We start from the raw sequence: 18,065 nt of genomic DNA, 5'->3' as shown, positions 1-18,065 counted from the left end.
AACATGCTATGCAAGGATATATGAGTATTTGTATAAATAACAACAGCTAGGACATACAATAGGAATAGTAGAAAAGGAAGGGGGACAATGTAGGTGATGAAAGAGGGAGAGGAAGACCCTGGGAAGAAGGAAAAAAAGTGTGACAAGAAAAGAGAGAGAATATGCTTTAAGTTAATGTAGCCAATAAAAATTTAGATTGGACAATTTAGGAGATAGTAATTCATTCTACAAAAAGCCTACTTAAGGGGCAAATTAAATGCAAAGTTTCATTCCATCTACAATGCAATATTATTTGTTCATAAAAATATCGATCCATACCTCTTTTAAATAAATACATCCACATAGTAAAATATAGTTATGTAAAACTTTTGAGTTTACTAAGTCGGATCTAATTTTTTACTTGTAGCATCAATAAAATTTACTTCTGAACCAGTAACAATTACATACAAGGGTGAACAATTTAGCTCCCTGAAATTCAGCATCCCTGAAATTCAATGGAAAGGATTTTCTAATAACGTGATCATATTTTTAAACCTATTTAGGGCAACAGTTGAAAATATGTGAGGAAGAAACAATAAATTATACAGAAGTGCTCTTCTATATAATTTGCTGAGAGGCCAAGGCAGAAGGATCGCTTGAGGCCAGGAGTTCAGGACCAGCCTAAACAACACAGCGAGACCCCCCATCTCCACAAAAATTAAATGAAATTAGTAAAATTTAAAATTAGCTGACTGTGGTGGCACGGGGCTGAGGTTCTAGCCACTTGGGAGGCTGAGGCAGGAGGAACAGAGCTCAGGAGTTTGAGGCTGCAGTAAGCTATGATTACACCACTGCACTCCAAACTGGGTGACAGAAGGAGGCCCTGTCTCTAAAATACATAAATAAATAAATCACGAACTGATAGTATAGTGAGGAGCTTATTCCTTCCAAAATCTTTGAAAAATATTACTGGTCATGAATAAGAAAAGTGTCTCTGGAGTCTTAAAGTCTTAAAGAGAAAATAATTTTTTCCCAGTAGAATTCTCCTATTCCACATAAGAAGTCTTGTAATTCCAACCTGCAGAAAGTTGCCATGCACTGTGACTTACTACTTTGTATAAACTAGTTTTTAACCCTTTATACTCATGTGCAAGAAACTCTCAATACCTCTCATTACACACAGTGATTTTCAACATACTATAAATGAGCTGATTAAAAGTTAGATCACTTTATGTATAAGGAAATACTATTCTCTGAGTTACATGTTTCAAATAACTCACAAAATCATCTACACCACATCAAAGTGCAGATGAGGTACACAAGTAACGCCTATTATCAGCTACAAATTCATAAAACTTGGAACTTCCAGGAAAATCGAGCAAATATAAAGAATCTGAATTTAAATTCAACTAATATAATAAAAAAGTAATTTTTAAAAGCCTAATTTTTCAGTTAAAATACTCACATAATACTACATACTTGACAAAATTTAGTAATTAAAATAATGGCTTTTAAAACGTACTTACAACTGTTTAATGAGAACAGATGACTAGAGAAGCATTTTACACCACAGATGATTAAATGGACTCAACTTGTTAAGAGATCAGGAAAAAATAAGTAAAAAACAAGTAAAGTGAGTTAACAAGTCAGTAAAATAATTTGGAAAACTATTCATACTTCAAGAAAATTTTATACATTTCCAAGAACACTAAATTTTAAGCTTTTTAAGTCTTCAAAACTACTCTAAAATGTTTTATTTAAAAGATAAAAATAGAAATTACTCTTAAAAATCAACAAAGTACAATTTTGAGATACAAAATGGTATATTATGGGGTAGGGGGAGTTTTCTTTTTAAAAAGTAATAATGACAGCCGGGCACAGTGGCTCACGCCTGTAATTCCAGCACTTTGGGAGGCCGAGGTGGGTGGATCATGAGGTCAGGAGATCAAGACCATTCTGGCTAACACGGTGAAACCCCGTCTCTACTAAAAATACAAAAAATTAGCCGGGTGTGGTGGTGGGCGCCTGTAGTTTCAGCTACTCGGGAGGCTGAGGCAGGAGAATGGTGTGAACCTGGGAGGCGGAGCTTGCAGTGAGCCGAGAGAGCGCCACTGCACTCCAGCCTGGGCTACAGAGTGAGATTCTGTCTCAAAAATAATAATAATAGCTAAAAGAAACTCATGAAGTTTAATATCAATGTGAAAAACTGGCCCCAAAAAGGAACTATTATACATTATATGCTGTTTCTTTTCTAGTACACCAAATAATCATTTGATATTAGGTGCTTCACATTGTAAATTAGTTTGTTTGTTTGTTTGTTTGTTTGTTTATTTTAGACAGGTCTCACTCTGTAGTCCAGGCATTTATTTATTTATTTAATTTATTTATTTTAGACAGGTCTCACTCTGTAGCCCAGGCTGCAGCACAGTAGAATGAACATAGCTCCTCGCAGCCTTCATCTCCTACACTCAAGTGATCCTCCCACCTCAGCCTCCTAAGTAGCTAGGACTACAGGTGCACATCACCACATCCAGCTAATTATTTTTTTAAAAAATTTTGTATGGAGATGGGGTCTCACCATATTGCCAAAGCTGGTCTCAAACTCCTGGGCTCAAGCAATTCTCACATCTCAGCCTCCCAAAGTGCTGGGATTACAGGTGTGAGCAAATGGGCCCAACCCTAATTTGTTTTTAAATCCAAAAATAAATCAACAATAGAAGCTAGCACTCTAACTTTTAATACTTTAAAATATTTTCTGCATCGTTTCCCCAAATATTAGCATTCTAATTGTGACCAGCATTATAGCTTTTAATGAGTCTAATCCAAGTAAATAATAAACAAACGAGCATGAAAACTGTGGGAAATAATCATTGGTATATGCTCCATAAACAGTTACCAAGTTTACCTTTAAATTGCATGTTTCGTTTTTCCTTACAACTTAACACCAGATACAGAAACTCTAGAAGTCATAAACAAAGACTAAACAAAATCCCCTCTTCTTGCCAAGATGGGTACATAACTGCAGTAGACTTGGGCTGAATATAAATATATGTTACATGCATGTCTCTTATTCCATACAAAATCTCAGTAAATATTTTTCCATGAAGCAGGAGGAATTTTTTCTCTCAGATTGAAAAGTTTTTGCCCATTAAAAATGTTATCTTAAATAGCCCTAAAGAAATATGTTCCGAAAATAACAGTCGTATCATATTCCACTTATTATTTTCCATATGAAAACATCAATAAAATAAGTTTACCAAAGTCAATCAGCCTGTTCAATGAACACTGAAAAATACAAATTTATCCAGAGTGATTACAAATGAAAATGTGTGCTATTTCAAAATTACATGCACCTCTTTAAATATCAGGGCAATTAATAGAGCACTTAAATCATATTAGCTGAGTTCAAATTTGGCCCCTAAATAATACTTAAAGTTTCCTTATTCCTTTATACTATTTTACAAAATAATAAAACTTGGTAATTATATTTTCTTTTGCTACTCACTTCAAACTATAAAGTTAGGACTGCAAACCAATGTAGGTATCTTATATTATTGGTCTACACCTAATTATGTATAAACACTAATGGAAACAACACCGTTCCAATCCACTACAACAATTTCCTTCTATCTTACAATTAAGAATTTCTAACCCATCTCAACAACGAATCACATTTTAATTTTGGGTTTGAAAACATGTATTAGAGGCACATTTTTAAAAACAAGTACAACATGAAATCCTGCTTTTCAGTGAGCCAGTGAATTTTTGTTTATTTGTTTTTATGAATATTTGGTTTACTTCCTTCTTCTGGGTAAGATTAGTATGCAATTCTCATTCTTCTTTAGCAAGTCAAAAACCTACAGACCTAAACTATATGAAAACTTAACTTGGTATTGTTAGATGAAGACAGGTAAGCTAGCACCAAAAGAATAACTGTACTAAATTTTAACACTATTCATTAACAATTCCATTTTCCTGAGTTTGCGTTTGTTCTTTGGCATTGGTTTAGGATATAATCCATTTTTCAGAAGGTGTTCCTTGCTGAGGCGAATTTGGGCACCATGCTGAAGTTGAAAAGAGCATAAAGCTTGAAGAGGGCGAAGCAAAGTCTGTTAAGAAAAAAAAAGACACTAAAAAAGTGTCTATGACAAATCATGATATTCTATCTACATTTTTCATTGAGAAATAGGAGTCATTATGTTTCTTTTATTATGATTGGCTTTTAACTATGAGAAACAGTAGGCACTCTGATAAATATGTAATTATTTCTAGATGAATAATATCTTTAAAATTCATACCTTAATATCACACTAAGGAATTTTAGTAAAAAGATACAAATACTGATTTTCCACATAGGTAATAAAGTCTGATATTAGTTTTATACATTAACTTATTCAAACACCAGGAAAAATTGTTGCCATTATAATTGAATCTGTAACAAGCAGACTAAATGAGACATTTAAATACAAAGATAAGTACATCAAACAGTCAATTCAGTTTCTATGACGAATTAATGCAAGCTTACTGACACCTGATAACAATTAGATGATGCTAGCAATGGGTAAACAGCTTGCTATTTCTCTCACATTAGTGCCATGGACCACATACAAGTTAGATACCCAGGTTTTGGTGCATTTGAAATCATTCTAACAATATCTGAACCTGTCTCAATTCAAATACCTATAGGCCAGCCATGTAACAGAAACAAGTAAACTGGGTGGATCTTTATAAGCCAGCTGAGAATAGTGGTGGTTGTAATACAACTGGAGTATGTGCTCTACCTAAAATTATTCAAATTCAAAAATTAAAAAAATAACAACACTATGCAAGTGTTTTAAACATATTTTGGGTGAGATTCCTTCCTTGGGCCTGAGACCCCTGATGTAGATGTTTTCAAAAAGATAGCAAAAACAATTGAACAGATTGTTACAGGATCACAAAAGAAACAAAGAAAAAACTGATAGATTGATAGATTTAACTACAAAAAAATTCACAATGTCTACATGAAAACTTATTAACCCACAAAGAAAACCCCATGTGAATTAACAACTGCAGTAAGGGTTCTCTTACACGTGGCCAAATATCATTTCTAACTATAATATACACTCACATCTGTAATCCCAGCATTCTGGGAGGCTGATGCACAACAGAAGTGATAGAAAAGGGGCTAATTAGCTTTAATTTACAATGAACTCTTAAAAATTGTGATAGTCACTAGTAGTTGCTTCTTCGTATTCATTTTCTCCCTTACTGAAATAATTGAAATTATATTCAAGGTAGCAATGTGTCCAGCTACTAATATTACATTGACTAATGACCCAATCTATCCAAGAAGATGTAACTAGAAGTCCTGGGATGGGGCTCCTAGAGATACTCTTTAAAGGGGACAAACTTAGCAGGCATAGGTTTTTGTCCTTTTTTCCTGCCTAGAAAATGATTGAAGGTAGGACAAGCATCATATGACTCCTAGACAAGAAACATGAAGATTAAAGCCAAATACATAAGATGATAGACAAAAGAAAAGAAAACTTGTCCCTGAAGTCTTTTTCAAGCTGCATTCCCAGTCAGGACTGTCCACCTCAGCATTTCTGATTTACAGGAGAAAAAGAAAACCCCACGTGAATTAACCACTGCAGTAAGGGCTCTCTTACATGCAGGCAAATACAATTCCTTACTGTAATATACACCCTCACATCTGTAATCCCAGCATTTTGGGAGGCTGATGCAGGAGGATTGCTTGAGCCCAGGAGTTTGAGACCAGCCTAGGCAACATGGCAAGACCCTGTTTCTATAAAAAAAAGAAAAGAAAAAAAGAAAGAAAGAAAGAAAAAAATAGCCAGACATGGTGGTATGCACCTGTGGTCCCAGCTACTTGGGAGGCTGAGGCAGGAGGTCAAGGCGGCAGTGGACCATGATCATGCCACTGCACTCCAGCCTCGGTGGCAGAATAAGAAACTTTCCTCTTCTTTTTTTTGAGATGGAGTCTCGCGCTGTCACCCAGGCTGGAGTGCAGTGGCATGATCTCAGCTCACTGCAACCTCTGCCTCCTGGATTCAAGTGATTCTTCCGCCTCAGCCTCCCAAGTAGCTGGGACTACAGGCATGCGCTACCATACCCAGCTAATTTTTGTATTTTTAGTAGAGACAGGGTTTCAACATATTAGCCAGGCTGGTCTCGAACTCCTGACCTCCTGATCTGCCTGCCTCAGCCTCCCAAAGTGCTGGGATTACAGGTGTCAGCCACTGCACCCAGTCCAGAATGAGAAACCAAAGAAAAGAAATAAAAAGAAGGAAAAGAAAAGGGAAAGGGAATAAAAAAGGGAGGGAGGGAAGAAAGGAGGGATGGAGAAAGAGAAAGAAAGAAAAAAGGTAAACATCTTGGAAAGGCTCTGCACAATATTATTGTAGAAAACTCCTTAGGCATGTTCTCATAATTTATTTTAAAGCGGAAAACAAGAGAAGGAATGCTAAAATAACAATATATGACTTTACATACTTTACAGAGTCAGCACAGTGGACTGATCGGATTCTGAAACATCGTACCTAGGAAACATACCTAGGACTACACACAGACCAAGACAACTGAAGATTCTATTGATATTTTATTACATTTATTAGATTCTTGTATAGAGAAGAAAACTCATATTCTTATGGTCAATAGATTCCAACTTTTACATCCTGAAGATAAGATTCTATCAATTTACTGAGGTAATGAAGAGAATGAATTTTGGAAACAGGCAGATCTGAATCAGATCCCCACTCCATCTCTGTTGGTACTCCCTACAGCTGTTCACAAACAGCCCAGACCTCCTTCTTGAGACATAAGCAGATTGGCATTTTCTATCCCTTTTTAAAGTTAGGCACAGCCATATCACTTGCTTTGGTTAATGAAATGTGAGTACAACTAATATGTGTCACCTTAGGGCAGAAGCATTAAAAGTGGTATAGGATTCACCACCTTCCTTGCCCCTTCCTTGATGAAAGTGGGATGAATTATCTAGACAGTCCCTCCATCAGGATGGATGCCTGGGTGACTGCAATGAGCAGAGGTCCTCAGGGTAATCCCACTGGACAAACAGCATGAGACATGCATAAACTTTTGTCATCTTACGCGATTTCAACTTTAGAGTTTTAAAGTTGTAGCCTATCCTAGTAAATCCTTTTTGCTGCATGTGAAAAGTGACAGTTTTCAAGGAACCATTACTTCCAACCACTGGTATTGGGTACAGTCAAAACATTCAGGCTGTAGAAGAGGTTCTGCCACATCTATCTTTAAAAATTCCTATGATAAAACTTCATAAGTAGAGAAGGTTCTGTAATAAAAAAGATCCCTAAGCTAAAGGCTTCCAAGGTATGAAAAGTCCTGTAAATACTGCAGTAGCTAATGAAAGCCACCACCTTTTAGTTCAGACTTTCTTTTGCCAATCTACAGGCAAAAATTAGAGAGGAAAAGAAGGGCAAAAGGATTAACTCTTTTTGAGTGCCTGTGCTGACAACTGTGGCAATTACTCATTATTACCTCAGTTCTTGAAATACTATGAGGTAACTATTTGTATATTACAGATATGAACACAAGTACAAAGAAATTATGTGGTCTGCCCACTTGCAAAAAGTGATGATAATAAGTTGTAATTCAAAACTACTTCAAAGTCCACATCATGCTACTTTCCTGTAGCCATACTTTCAGGTGCTTGAAAAACTGCTCTAGAATAGAGTGAGGATGAGACAACAGACTAACAAAGCTATTCTGGGACAAATCCTTTATTTTGAAGAGCCCTACCTCTATAGAATAAAGCCAAGTGAAAATTGACTCTTCTCTGGTGGGCAGAGTAGCTCAGGCCTGGAATTCCAACATTTTGGCCGGCCAAGGCAGGTGGATCACTTAAATCCCCTAGGAGTGCAAGACCAATCTGGGCAACATGAGACTCCCCTCGCCTCTCCCATCTCTATAAAAAATACAAAAATTAGCTGGGCATGGTGGCATGCACCTGTAGTCCCAGCTACTTGGGAGGCTAAGGTGGGAAGATCGCTTAAACCCAGGAGGCAGAAGGTGCGGTGAATCAAGATCATGCCACTGCACTCCAGCCTGGGTGACAGAGCAAGACTCTGTTGGAAAAGAAAAAGAAAAAAGAAACAGAAAAGAAAAGCAAATGGAAGCAAAGAGAAGAGGAAAACGAAAAAGAAAATGTACTATTCTCCCCCACCATCTTAAGGTTTTATTAGAATGCCCCTGATAAAACATTATTGGGGAAAAGTGTGTGTCATCACTTTCCTCCCCAGGAGGGAAAGAAAACCCCTACGTTCAGAGCAGACTGATACTGCATTTCACAAAGATGCTAATTTATTATCGTAACTAGATGCTAATTTTTTTCTTGTAACTAGCTTTGAAAAGGCTGGATGTGGGATTCCCCTACTAAGAAAACAGCTTTTACTATAAACTGTGGCTGGAGGCAATTTTTGCCATCTGTAATGATAAGTAACTTGAGCTGTTTCATTATGTATTTCTTCTGTTCATGCTCCCACCATGTTATCAGTAGCTCCCAAATCACAGGTCTGACTGTCAAACATCCTTTCTCTACTCCTGGCCACTGCAGTACAATTACTCCTGGCAACCAAAGCAAGCAGAATGAGGGGTCTAATACCTCACTATTACTTTGGGACTTTATGTTTAATTTTATCTATAGACAACAATAACAAAAGCTGAAGAGATAATGGGTCCTGTCACCATTCCATTGTCTTAAACTTTGCCTTTTGTTACATATTACACTCAGAATGTATTTTGCAAGTCTCAAGTTGTCACAATAAGGATTCTTTTCTTGGTTTTGTTTTTTTAAGATATCATATCACAAGGCACAATCTAGCAAGATTCAAGTCAGCCTGTGGCTTTATGTCATCAACAAATGCCTTGGGTTATATAAAACAACAGAATTAATGAAAGAATGAAAAAATGCTGATGAAGAAGAGGCCCTAAAACAACATGAAGAAAGTTGTCCTAAATATACAATGTTATACCATTTTTTCAAAAACTTCCTTATCAGTTAACTTTGAAAGAATTCATTCTAATACTTTGTAGAGTCTAGAACATTTGTAAAATAAAGCCCAAAACATTTTTAGCTAATAGGGTTCCTAATAAAATAGTACATTAATTTTTAAATTTATGTTTTTGTACAAGTAGATGGTACATTAATTACCATCAAAATATTATAAAACTGGAGAGAAGGGAGCACTAGGAGAATTAGTAGTAGTAGTAGTAGTACAAACCCTTTCCTTAACTGCAACCCTATTATTCTACAACTGCTATTACCATAACCAGCACCATTACTAACATTAAAGGTTATATTTAGGATTGTAGTAAAGATCCACTTCCAATTGTGGAAATAAGAGACATAAGCCCATAGAGAATTCTTTCCAGAACCCAAAAGGAGAGAAAAGTAAGCTTTAAATCTATAGCTAAGGAATATATTCTTCCCTCAAAATTTGAACTTTCAATGGGTCCTTGTTTGGTCTGATGTTGTCTGATCCTAGAGTTTTACATTAACAAAAAAGAAAATGCAGAGACTGCAGAGAAAGCAAGTTGAAACAATAGCACTGGGTTACATAACTCTATTAAGACACCTGTGAAGAGCGTGTATGTATATATGTTTGCTTAAGAATATACAGAGAGGGCCGGGCGCGGTGGCTCAAGCCTGTAATCCCAGCACTTTGGGAGGCCGAGGCGGGCGGATCACGAGGTCAGGAGATCGAGACCATCTTGGCTAACACGGTGAAACTCCGTCTCTACTAAAAACTACAAAAAAAATAGCCGGGCGAGGTGGCGATGCCTGTAGTCCCAGCTACCCGGGAGGCTGAGGCAGGAGAATGGCGTGAACCCGGGAGGCGGAGCTTGCAGTGAGCCGAGATCGCGCCACTGCACTCCAGCCTGGGCGACAGAGCGAGACTCCGTCTCAAAAAAAAAAAAAAAGGATATACAGAGATGATGGTAAATAAACAAAACAGAAAGATACGTATGGGGTATATAAAGTACTATGTTCATGGCTAGGGACATGGGAGTAGGTGACATGGTTAGAGGAGATGGAAAAGTGTCTGAGAACACTCCCTGCTCATTTAAAGTAAGAATCTATGGTCCTTCATGAATTTTTTTTCAAAGACAGAGAGAGTGAAATTGCCTAGACCCAAAACAAAGTCTAAGACTCAAACAGACACACACACACACACACACACACACACACACACGAAAAGCCTACTTCTTTTTTTTTTTTTTTTTTTGAGACGGAGTCTTGCTCTGTCGCCCGGTCTGGAGTGCAGTGGCCGGATCTCAGCTCACTGCAAGCTCCGCCTCCCGGGTTCACGCCATTCTCCTGCCTCAGCCTCCCGAGTAGCTGGGACTACAGGCGCCGCCACCTCGCCCGGCTAGTTTTTTTTTTTTTTTGTATTTTTAGTAGAGACGGGGTTTCACCGTGTTCGCCAGGAGGGTCTCGATCTCCTGACCTCGTGATCCACCCGTCTCGGCCTCCCAAAGTGCTGGGATTACAGGCTTGAGCCACCGCACCCGGCCAAGCCTACTTCTTTCAAAAGAAAAAAAAAGTCTCCAGCTCTGACATTTTCCACAGTTTAAGGTAGAGGAGAGGAAAAAAGTAATTCAATGCCTGCTTATAACATTCTTTTTTTTTTTTTTTTTTGAGACAGAGTCTTGCTCTGTTGCCCAGGCTGGAGTGCAGTAGTGCAATCTCGGCTCACTGCAAGCTCTGCCTCCTGGGTTCACACCATTCTCCTGCCTCAGCCTCCCAAGTAGCTGGGGCTACAGGCACCCACCACCACGCCTGGCTAATTTTTTGTATTTTTAGTAGAGACGGGGTTTCACCATGTTAGCCAGGATGGTCTCGATCTGTTGACCTCATGATCCACCTGCCTCGGCCTCCCAAAGTGCTGGGATTACAGGCATAAGCCACTGCGCCTGGCCATGCCTGCTTCTAATATTCTTTAACACTCCTTGCTTTTGATATCTTTTTGTTCTCTTTAGGATTAATATCTTGGTAGCTAATACATTTACTCTGAACTGAGCGTTCATCTGTTATTGAAATTTCCTTGGTGTTTAAGGCATACTCATAACTGTAACCATAATGGATAATGAGAAAGAAAGAAGGCAAGAAAGAGCACCTCACGTGTGTGTGTGCGTGCGTGTGTGCATCCATGTGTTTATGCAGTGTTTTGAAGGCGGAGTTATAAATCCCATTTATTTGTGCTTATTATCCTCTGACCTTCTTATTGAGTTGTATTTATCAAAACTTTTCAATAATTAAAAAACCATAACAATTTAGGATTTATTTCGCTATTTTTTCTTTTGCTACAAATGCTAAGTTTCTTATATGTTCCAAGAGACTGAGATGTTAGTAAGCACACTGAAACATTATTCTTTGCAGATGATTATTAATTTTATATGAAATCATCATGCTTTCATAGAAATTAAAATAATTGCAGGTTATAATGTTTTCATATTTTCTAGGCTTTTTATTTCAAGAAAAATGTCTTTTTTACATTCTAAGCAAAGTTAATATGAGAAACAGAAAGTTAGTATACCTCCTCAAATAACGGCACCGATGCAAAAATTAAAATGTTGCTATAGAATGTTCTTTTAACTAAAAAGAAGAAAAGGCTGAGCACAAGAGAACACAAAACACCAAAAAGAGAAGAGAAAACACTGAAAGAAAAACCTAGCCAAAAAACTATTTAATGTTGTGCTACTTGACTGTAATTTAGCATATTACAAATTATGTTTGCACAGCTTAGTATGAATATTTAAACAATGCAATCTGGAATACTAAACTAACACAGAAAAACACCAGAGGGGAAAGAAGGTTATAAAAGTACATAAATTTCTAAAACAGAAGATTCTACTTGTCACATGAGTTACAAATTTAACAAGCATGTCTAAATCTTCTATGTAAAATCCAAGAAAACTCCCACTTCCAAAAACTATAACCTTCCAAAGACGTACCTCTTGTATGTAATTATTCTTCTCCAAGATGGAAAGAGCAACAGCTGCACACTCCAGTGTAGAAAGACATCTATTAGTCGGTTGCATCCGAATTACATACTGACTAGAAATGCTAGTTTTTAACTGCACCTGAAATCAAACACAAAATAGAATGTAATTTTTGTTTTAAATTTAAAGTTATAAAGTCTGTGTTTTAAATACTAATTGCTTTCCTTCCAAAACTGCCAGCAGCTTAGAAGTATTAAATGTATCAATATCTTTTATGTATAACATCCTTTTGTTATTACTGTTAAACAGTAGAAGCAAGAAGATAGCTATACAGAAGAAGACATATCCACAATATATACAAACTCCTACAAATCCAGGGTAAAAAGACTAATAATCCCCTTGCAGTAAAGAGTGAATATACACTTCACAAAAGAAGTTATAAGAATAGCAGATAGGTACATTAAAAAGTGTTCAACATAATCTAACGTAAATTAAAACCACAATGGGGTAACATTTCACACTCAGTAGAGTAGCTAAAATCAAAAAGGCTACAGCTAAAATCAAAAAGGCTACAAGGCTACAGTAACCAAAAGAGCAGGTACTAGTATTAAAACAGATATATAAACCAATGAAACAGAACAGAGGCCTTAGAAATAACGCCACACATCTACAAGCATCTGATCTTTGACAAACCCGACACAAACAAGCAAAACCTATTTAATAAATGGTGTTGGGAAACTGGCTAGCCATATGCAGAAAATTGAAACTGGACGCCTTTCTTACACCTTACAAAAATTAACTCAAAATGGATTAAAGACTTAAGCATAAAACCTAAAACCATAAAAACCCTAGAAGAAAACCCAGGCAATATCATTCAGGACACAGGCATGGGCAAAGACTTTATGACTAAAACACCAAAGCAATGGCAACAAAAGCCAAAATTGACAAATGGGATCTAATTAAACTAAAGAACTTCTGCACAGCAAATGAAACTATCATGAGTAAACAGGCAACCTACAAAATAAGAGAAAATTTTTGCAATCTATCCATCTGACAAAGGGCTAATATCCAGAATTTACAAGGAACTTAAACAAATTTACAAGAAAAAAGCAAACAATCCCATCAAAAAGTGGGCAAAGGCTATGAACAGACACTTCTCAAAAGTACATTTATGTGGCCAACAAACATGAAAAAAATCTCATCATCACTGGTCATTAGAGAAATACAAATCAAAACCACAATGAGATACCATCTCACACCAGTTAGAATGGTGATCATTAAAAAGTCAGGAAACAGGCCGGGCGCGGTGGCTCAAGCCTGTAATCCCAGCACTTTGGGAGGCCGAGACGGGCGGATCATGAGGTCAGGAGATCGAGACCATCCTGGCTAACATGGTGAAACCCCGTCTCTACTAAAAATTACAAAAAACTAGCCGGGCGACGTGGCAGGCGCCTGTAGTCCCAGCTGCTTGGGAGGCTGAGGCAGGAGAATGGCGTAAACCCAGGAGGCGGAGCTTGTAGTGAGCTGAGACCCGGCCACTGCACTCCAGCCTGGGCGGCAGAGCGAGACTCCGTCTCAAAAAAAAAAAAAAAAAAAAGTCAGGAAACAACATATACTGGAGAGGATGTGGAGAAATAGGAACACTTTTACACTGTTGGTGGGACTGCAAATTAGTTCAACCATTGTGGAAGACAGTGTGGCAATTCCTCAAGGATCTAGAACCAGAAACACCATTTGACCCAGCAATCCCAATACTGGGTACATACCCAAAGGATTATAAATCATTCTACTATAAAGATGCATGCACACATATGTTTATTGCAGCATTATTCACAATAGCAAAGACTTGAAACCAACCCAAATGCCTATCAATGACAGACTGGATAAAGAAAATGTGGCACATATACACCCTGGAATACTATGCAGCTATAAAAAGGATGAGTTCATGTCCTTTGCAGGGACATGGATGAAGCTGGAAACCATCATTCTCAGCAAACTAACACAGGAACAGAAAACCAAACACCGCATGTTCTCAGTTGTAAGTGGGAGTTGTACAATGAGAACACATGAACACAGGGAGGGGAACATCACACACCGGGGCCTGTTGAGGGGTGTGGGGGCTAGGAGAGGGATAGCATTAGGAGAAATACCTAATGTAGATGATGGGTTGAGCAAACCACCATGGCACGTGTATTCCTATGTAACAAACTTGCAAGTTCTGTACATGTATCCCAGAACTTAAAATATAATAATAAAAAAATAAAATAAAATAAAATAAATACACAAATAATGAGGAAAGAACTCCCTATTCAATAAATGGTGCTGGGATAACTGGATTGCCATATGCAGAATAATGAAACTGGACCGCTACATATCACCATACACAAAAATTAATTCAAGATGGCCAGGTGGGATGGCTCACACCTATAATCCTAGCACTTTGGGAAGCCAAGGCTGGCAGATCTCTTGAGGCCAGGAGTTTGAGACCAGCCTGGCCCATATGGTGAAACCCTGTCTCTACTAAAAATACACAGAAAAAAAAAATTGCCAGGCGTGGTGGCATGCACCTATAATCCCAGCTACTTGGGAGCCTAGGGCAGGAGAATCACTTGAACTCTGGAGGCAGAGGTTGCAGTGAGTCAAGATGGCACCACTGCCCTCCAGACTGGGTCACAGAGCCAGATGCCACATCAAAAAAAAAATTAATTCAAAATGGATTAGACTTAAATGTAAGGCCAAGGACTACAGAAATCCTAGAAGAAAACCTAGGAAATACCCTCTGGGTATCAACTTTGGCAAAGAGTTTATTACTAAGTCCTCAAAAGCAACTGCTACAAAAGCGAGAGTTGGCAAGTGGAATCTAATTAAACTAAAAAGCTTCTGCACAGAAAAAGAAACTATCAACACAGCAATCCGAAAACCTACAGAATGGGTGAAATTATTTGCAAACTATGCATCCAAACAAATATCCAGAATCTACAAGGGGCTTAAACAAATTTCAAGCAAAAAACAAAGAACCCCATTAAAATGTGGTCAAAGGATGTGAAAATACATTTTTCAAAAGAGGACATACATGTGGCCAACAAGCAGATGAAAAGATGCTCAGTATCATTAATCATTAGAGAAATGCAAATCAAAACCACAATGAGGCTGGATGCAGTGGCTCAGGCCTATAATTCCAGCACTTTCAGAGGCTGAGGTGGGTGGATCACCTGAGGCTGGGAGTTGAAGAACAGCCTGGCCAACATGGTGAAACCCAATCTCTACTAAAAATACAAAAATTAACTGGGCATGGTGGTACCCATCTGTGGAGAATCGCTTGAACCCGAGAGGCAGAGACTGCAGTGAGCCAAGATTGTGCCACTGCACTCCAACGTGGGCAACAGAGTGAGACCCTGTCTCAAAAAAAAGAAAAGAAAAGAAAAGAAAAAAAAAAAAAAACCACAATGAGATACCATCTCACACAAGTCAGAAGGGCTATTATTAAAAGGTCAAAAATAGCAGATGCTGGCAAGAGGTTATGGAGAAAAGGGAATGTTTATACACTGCTTGTGGGAATGTAAATTAATTCAGCCACTGTGGAAAGTGTTGTGGTATTTCTCCAAGAAATTAAAACTGAACTATCAATTGACCCAGAAATTCCATTATTGGATATATATATCTCTAAAGGAATATAAATTGTTCTACCATAATGACACAGGTACTCGTAGATTGACTGCAACACTATTCACAACAGCAAAGGCACAGAATCAACCATGATGGATTCAGTAAAGAAAACGTGGTACATATACACCGTGGAACACTATGCATTCATCATTAAAAAAAATGAAATCATGCCTTTGCAGCAACATGGATGCAGCTGGAGGCCATTATCCTATGTGAATTAATGCAGGAACAGAAAACCAAACCACATGTTCTCATCTGTAAGTGAGAGTTAAGTACTGGGTACACATGGGTATAAACACAGGAACACAGACACTGGAGACTACTAGAGAGAGGAGAGAGGGAGTGGGGCAAGTGCTAAAAAACTATCAGGTATTATGCTCACTACCTGGGTGACAGTATCATTCATACCCTAAACCTCAGCATCACAGAATATACCTGTGCAACAAACCTGTACATGTACCCCCGATCTAAAACACAAGTTTGAAATTATTTTTTTAAGTCAAAAAATAACAGATGTTGGCAGGGCTGAAGAGAAAAGGAGATGCTTATACACTGTTGGTGGGAATGTAAATTAGTTCAGCCACTGTAGAAATTAGTTTAGAGATTTCTCAAAGGAATGAAAATAGAACCACCATTCAACCCAGAAATCCCATTACTGGCTATATACACAAAGGAAAAGAAATCATTCTACCAAAAAGATACATGCACTCATATGTTCATTGCAGCCCTATTCATAATAGCAAAGACATGGAATCAACCTAGGTGCCCATATTGGTGGACTGGATAAAGAAAATGTGGTACATTTGCATTATGGAATACTACACAGCCATAAAAAGAATGAAATCATGTCCTTTGCAGCAACGTGGATGCAGCTGGAGGCCATTATCCTAAGCAAATTAACACAGAAAATGAAAATCAAATACTGCATGTTCTCTCTTGTAAGTGACAGCTAAACACTGTGTACACACAGACATAAAGATAGGAACCACAGACACAGCAGGGAGGAGGGCAAGGATTCAACAACTATGTATTGGGTACTATGCTCACTACCTAGGTGACCCCAAACCTAAATGTCAGGCAATATACCCTTGTAACAAACCTGCACATGTACCCTCTGAATCTACAAAGTTAAAAAATTCTAATACTTAAATTTAGGGGGTTTTGTGACTTTACTGGGGAAGAAGATGTAGGGATAAGGAGTGGAGAAAGGCAGTATTTAAAAAGGTTAAGGATTTGTGTCTGAATTCCAGCTTACAAAGTTGATAAACAACTACTTTAATCAATTATTAACTTTTAGCTGGAAAATTTTAAATTGGTTAACAAGTATTATTAGTCATAATTTGTATCTCTGGAGGAACTTTGGTAAGTTTATAAAGTGGAGGTAGCTCACTTACAGCATACAAATATTACAAGAATTACAAATTTAGACATTTTTTCACATTATGAAAAATGGAATACATTTCCATTTAACCCGAGAAATCTATAAAAACTGCTTAGACTTTTGATCCAAATAAGAACTGTGTTTAATTTATAAAATATGCCATGCTTATCTAATCCTTTCCTAGGACTAGTAAAAGGATTGCTTTCTTTTATTCTATGCAACTCTGATTTTAATAATGCAAAATCTGAAAATCTTATGTCAAAATATTGTCATTAATTTCTCTGAGGATACAGGGAAAATTCAACCAGAGCAAAACTTAGCATGTTATTGAAATCTACATCAAGAATATAAATACATTATGTTTTCCAAACATTATGCCTAAAGTGACATTTTAGAGTGCTCATTTAGAAAATATTCTAAAGAGAATATGCAATTTTTTAAATTATATAGTCATAAAGAAAAGTAGACGTTAAAAAGACCTTTTCTACAACCATTATATTTGTCTAATCACATAAACACAAAAGCAAACACACAAAAAAACATCAAAATGGAGATTTATTTATTCTCCCATAAAAATGGAGATATACCATAATCTTCAAGGTAGTCAACTCAAGAAATAGGCATAAACTTGATACTATGGGAAACTAGTGTTTCTTTATCAATTACATCATTCATATGTTTCTAAAATATTTCACATTCTATATAAAGTTACACTTTTTTAAAGATTTTAAATTAATCATAGAAATATGGATTTAAAAACCATATAATTTATATTTTTGTTCCTTTAAAATTAAAATGTTGACTGGGCACAGTGGCTCACACCTGTAATCTCAGCAACAGGAGGCCAAGGTGGGAAGAGTTTGAGACTAGCCTGGGCAACAAGCCAGTGCCCAGGTGTTAGCCATGGTTAGCCAAGCGTGGTGGCATGTGCCTGTAGTCCCAGTTACTTGGGAGTCTGTGGCAAGAGGATCACCTGCGCCTGGGAGGTTGAGGCTCCAGCGAGCCATGACTGTGCCACCGCACTCCAGTCTAGATGACAGAGCAAAACTCTGTCTTA

General features: G+C 37.5%; 1 protein-coding gene across 2 annotated transcripts in view; it reads right to left on the bottom strand.

Moving 5' to 3' along the window:
• Positions 1-3,585: 3,585 nt before the first annotated feature.
• Positions 3,586-18,065, bottom strand: part of DTWD2 (DTW domain containing 2) — a 150,433-nt gene continuing 135,953 nt past the window's right edge. For both annotated transcript variants that reach the window (XM_033181478.1, XM_033181479.1), the window contains 2 exons: positions 11,974-12,102; positions 3,586-4,088 (listed from right to left, as the gene is read on the bottom strand). In XM_033181478.1, coding sequence (XP_033037369.1) covers positions 3,918-4,088; positions 11,974-12,102 — 300 coding nt within the window. In that variant the 3' untranslated portion in view covers positions 3,586-3,917. The remainder of the gene's footprint in view (positions 4,089-11,973; positions 12,103-18,065) is intronic.

Source organism: Trachypithecus francoisi, unplaced genomic scaffold, assembly GCF_009764315.1.
Source record: "Trachypithecus francoisi isolate TF-2019V2 unplaced genomic scaffold, Tfra_2.0 Lachesis_group2, whole genome shotgun sequence".
In the NCBI taxonomy this organism is placed as follows: Eukaryota; Metazoa; Chordata; class Mammalia; order Primates; family Cercopithecidae; genus Trachypithecus; species Trachypithecus francoisi.
Note: the sequence above shows the minus strand (reverse complement) of the source record. Positions and strands in the feature narration are given on the sequence as shown.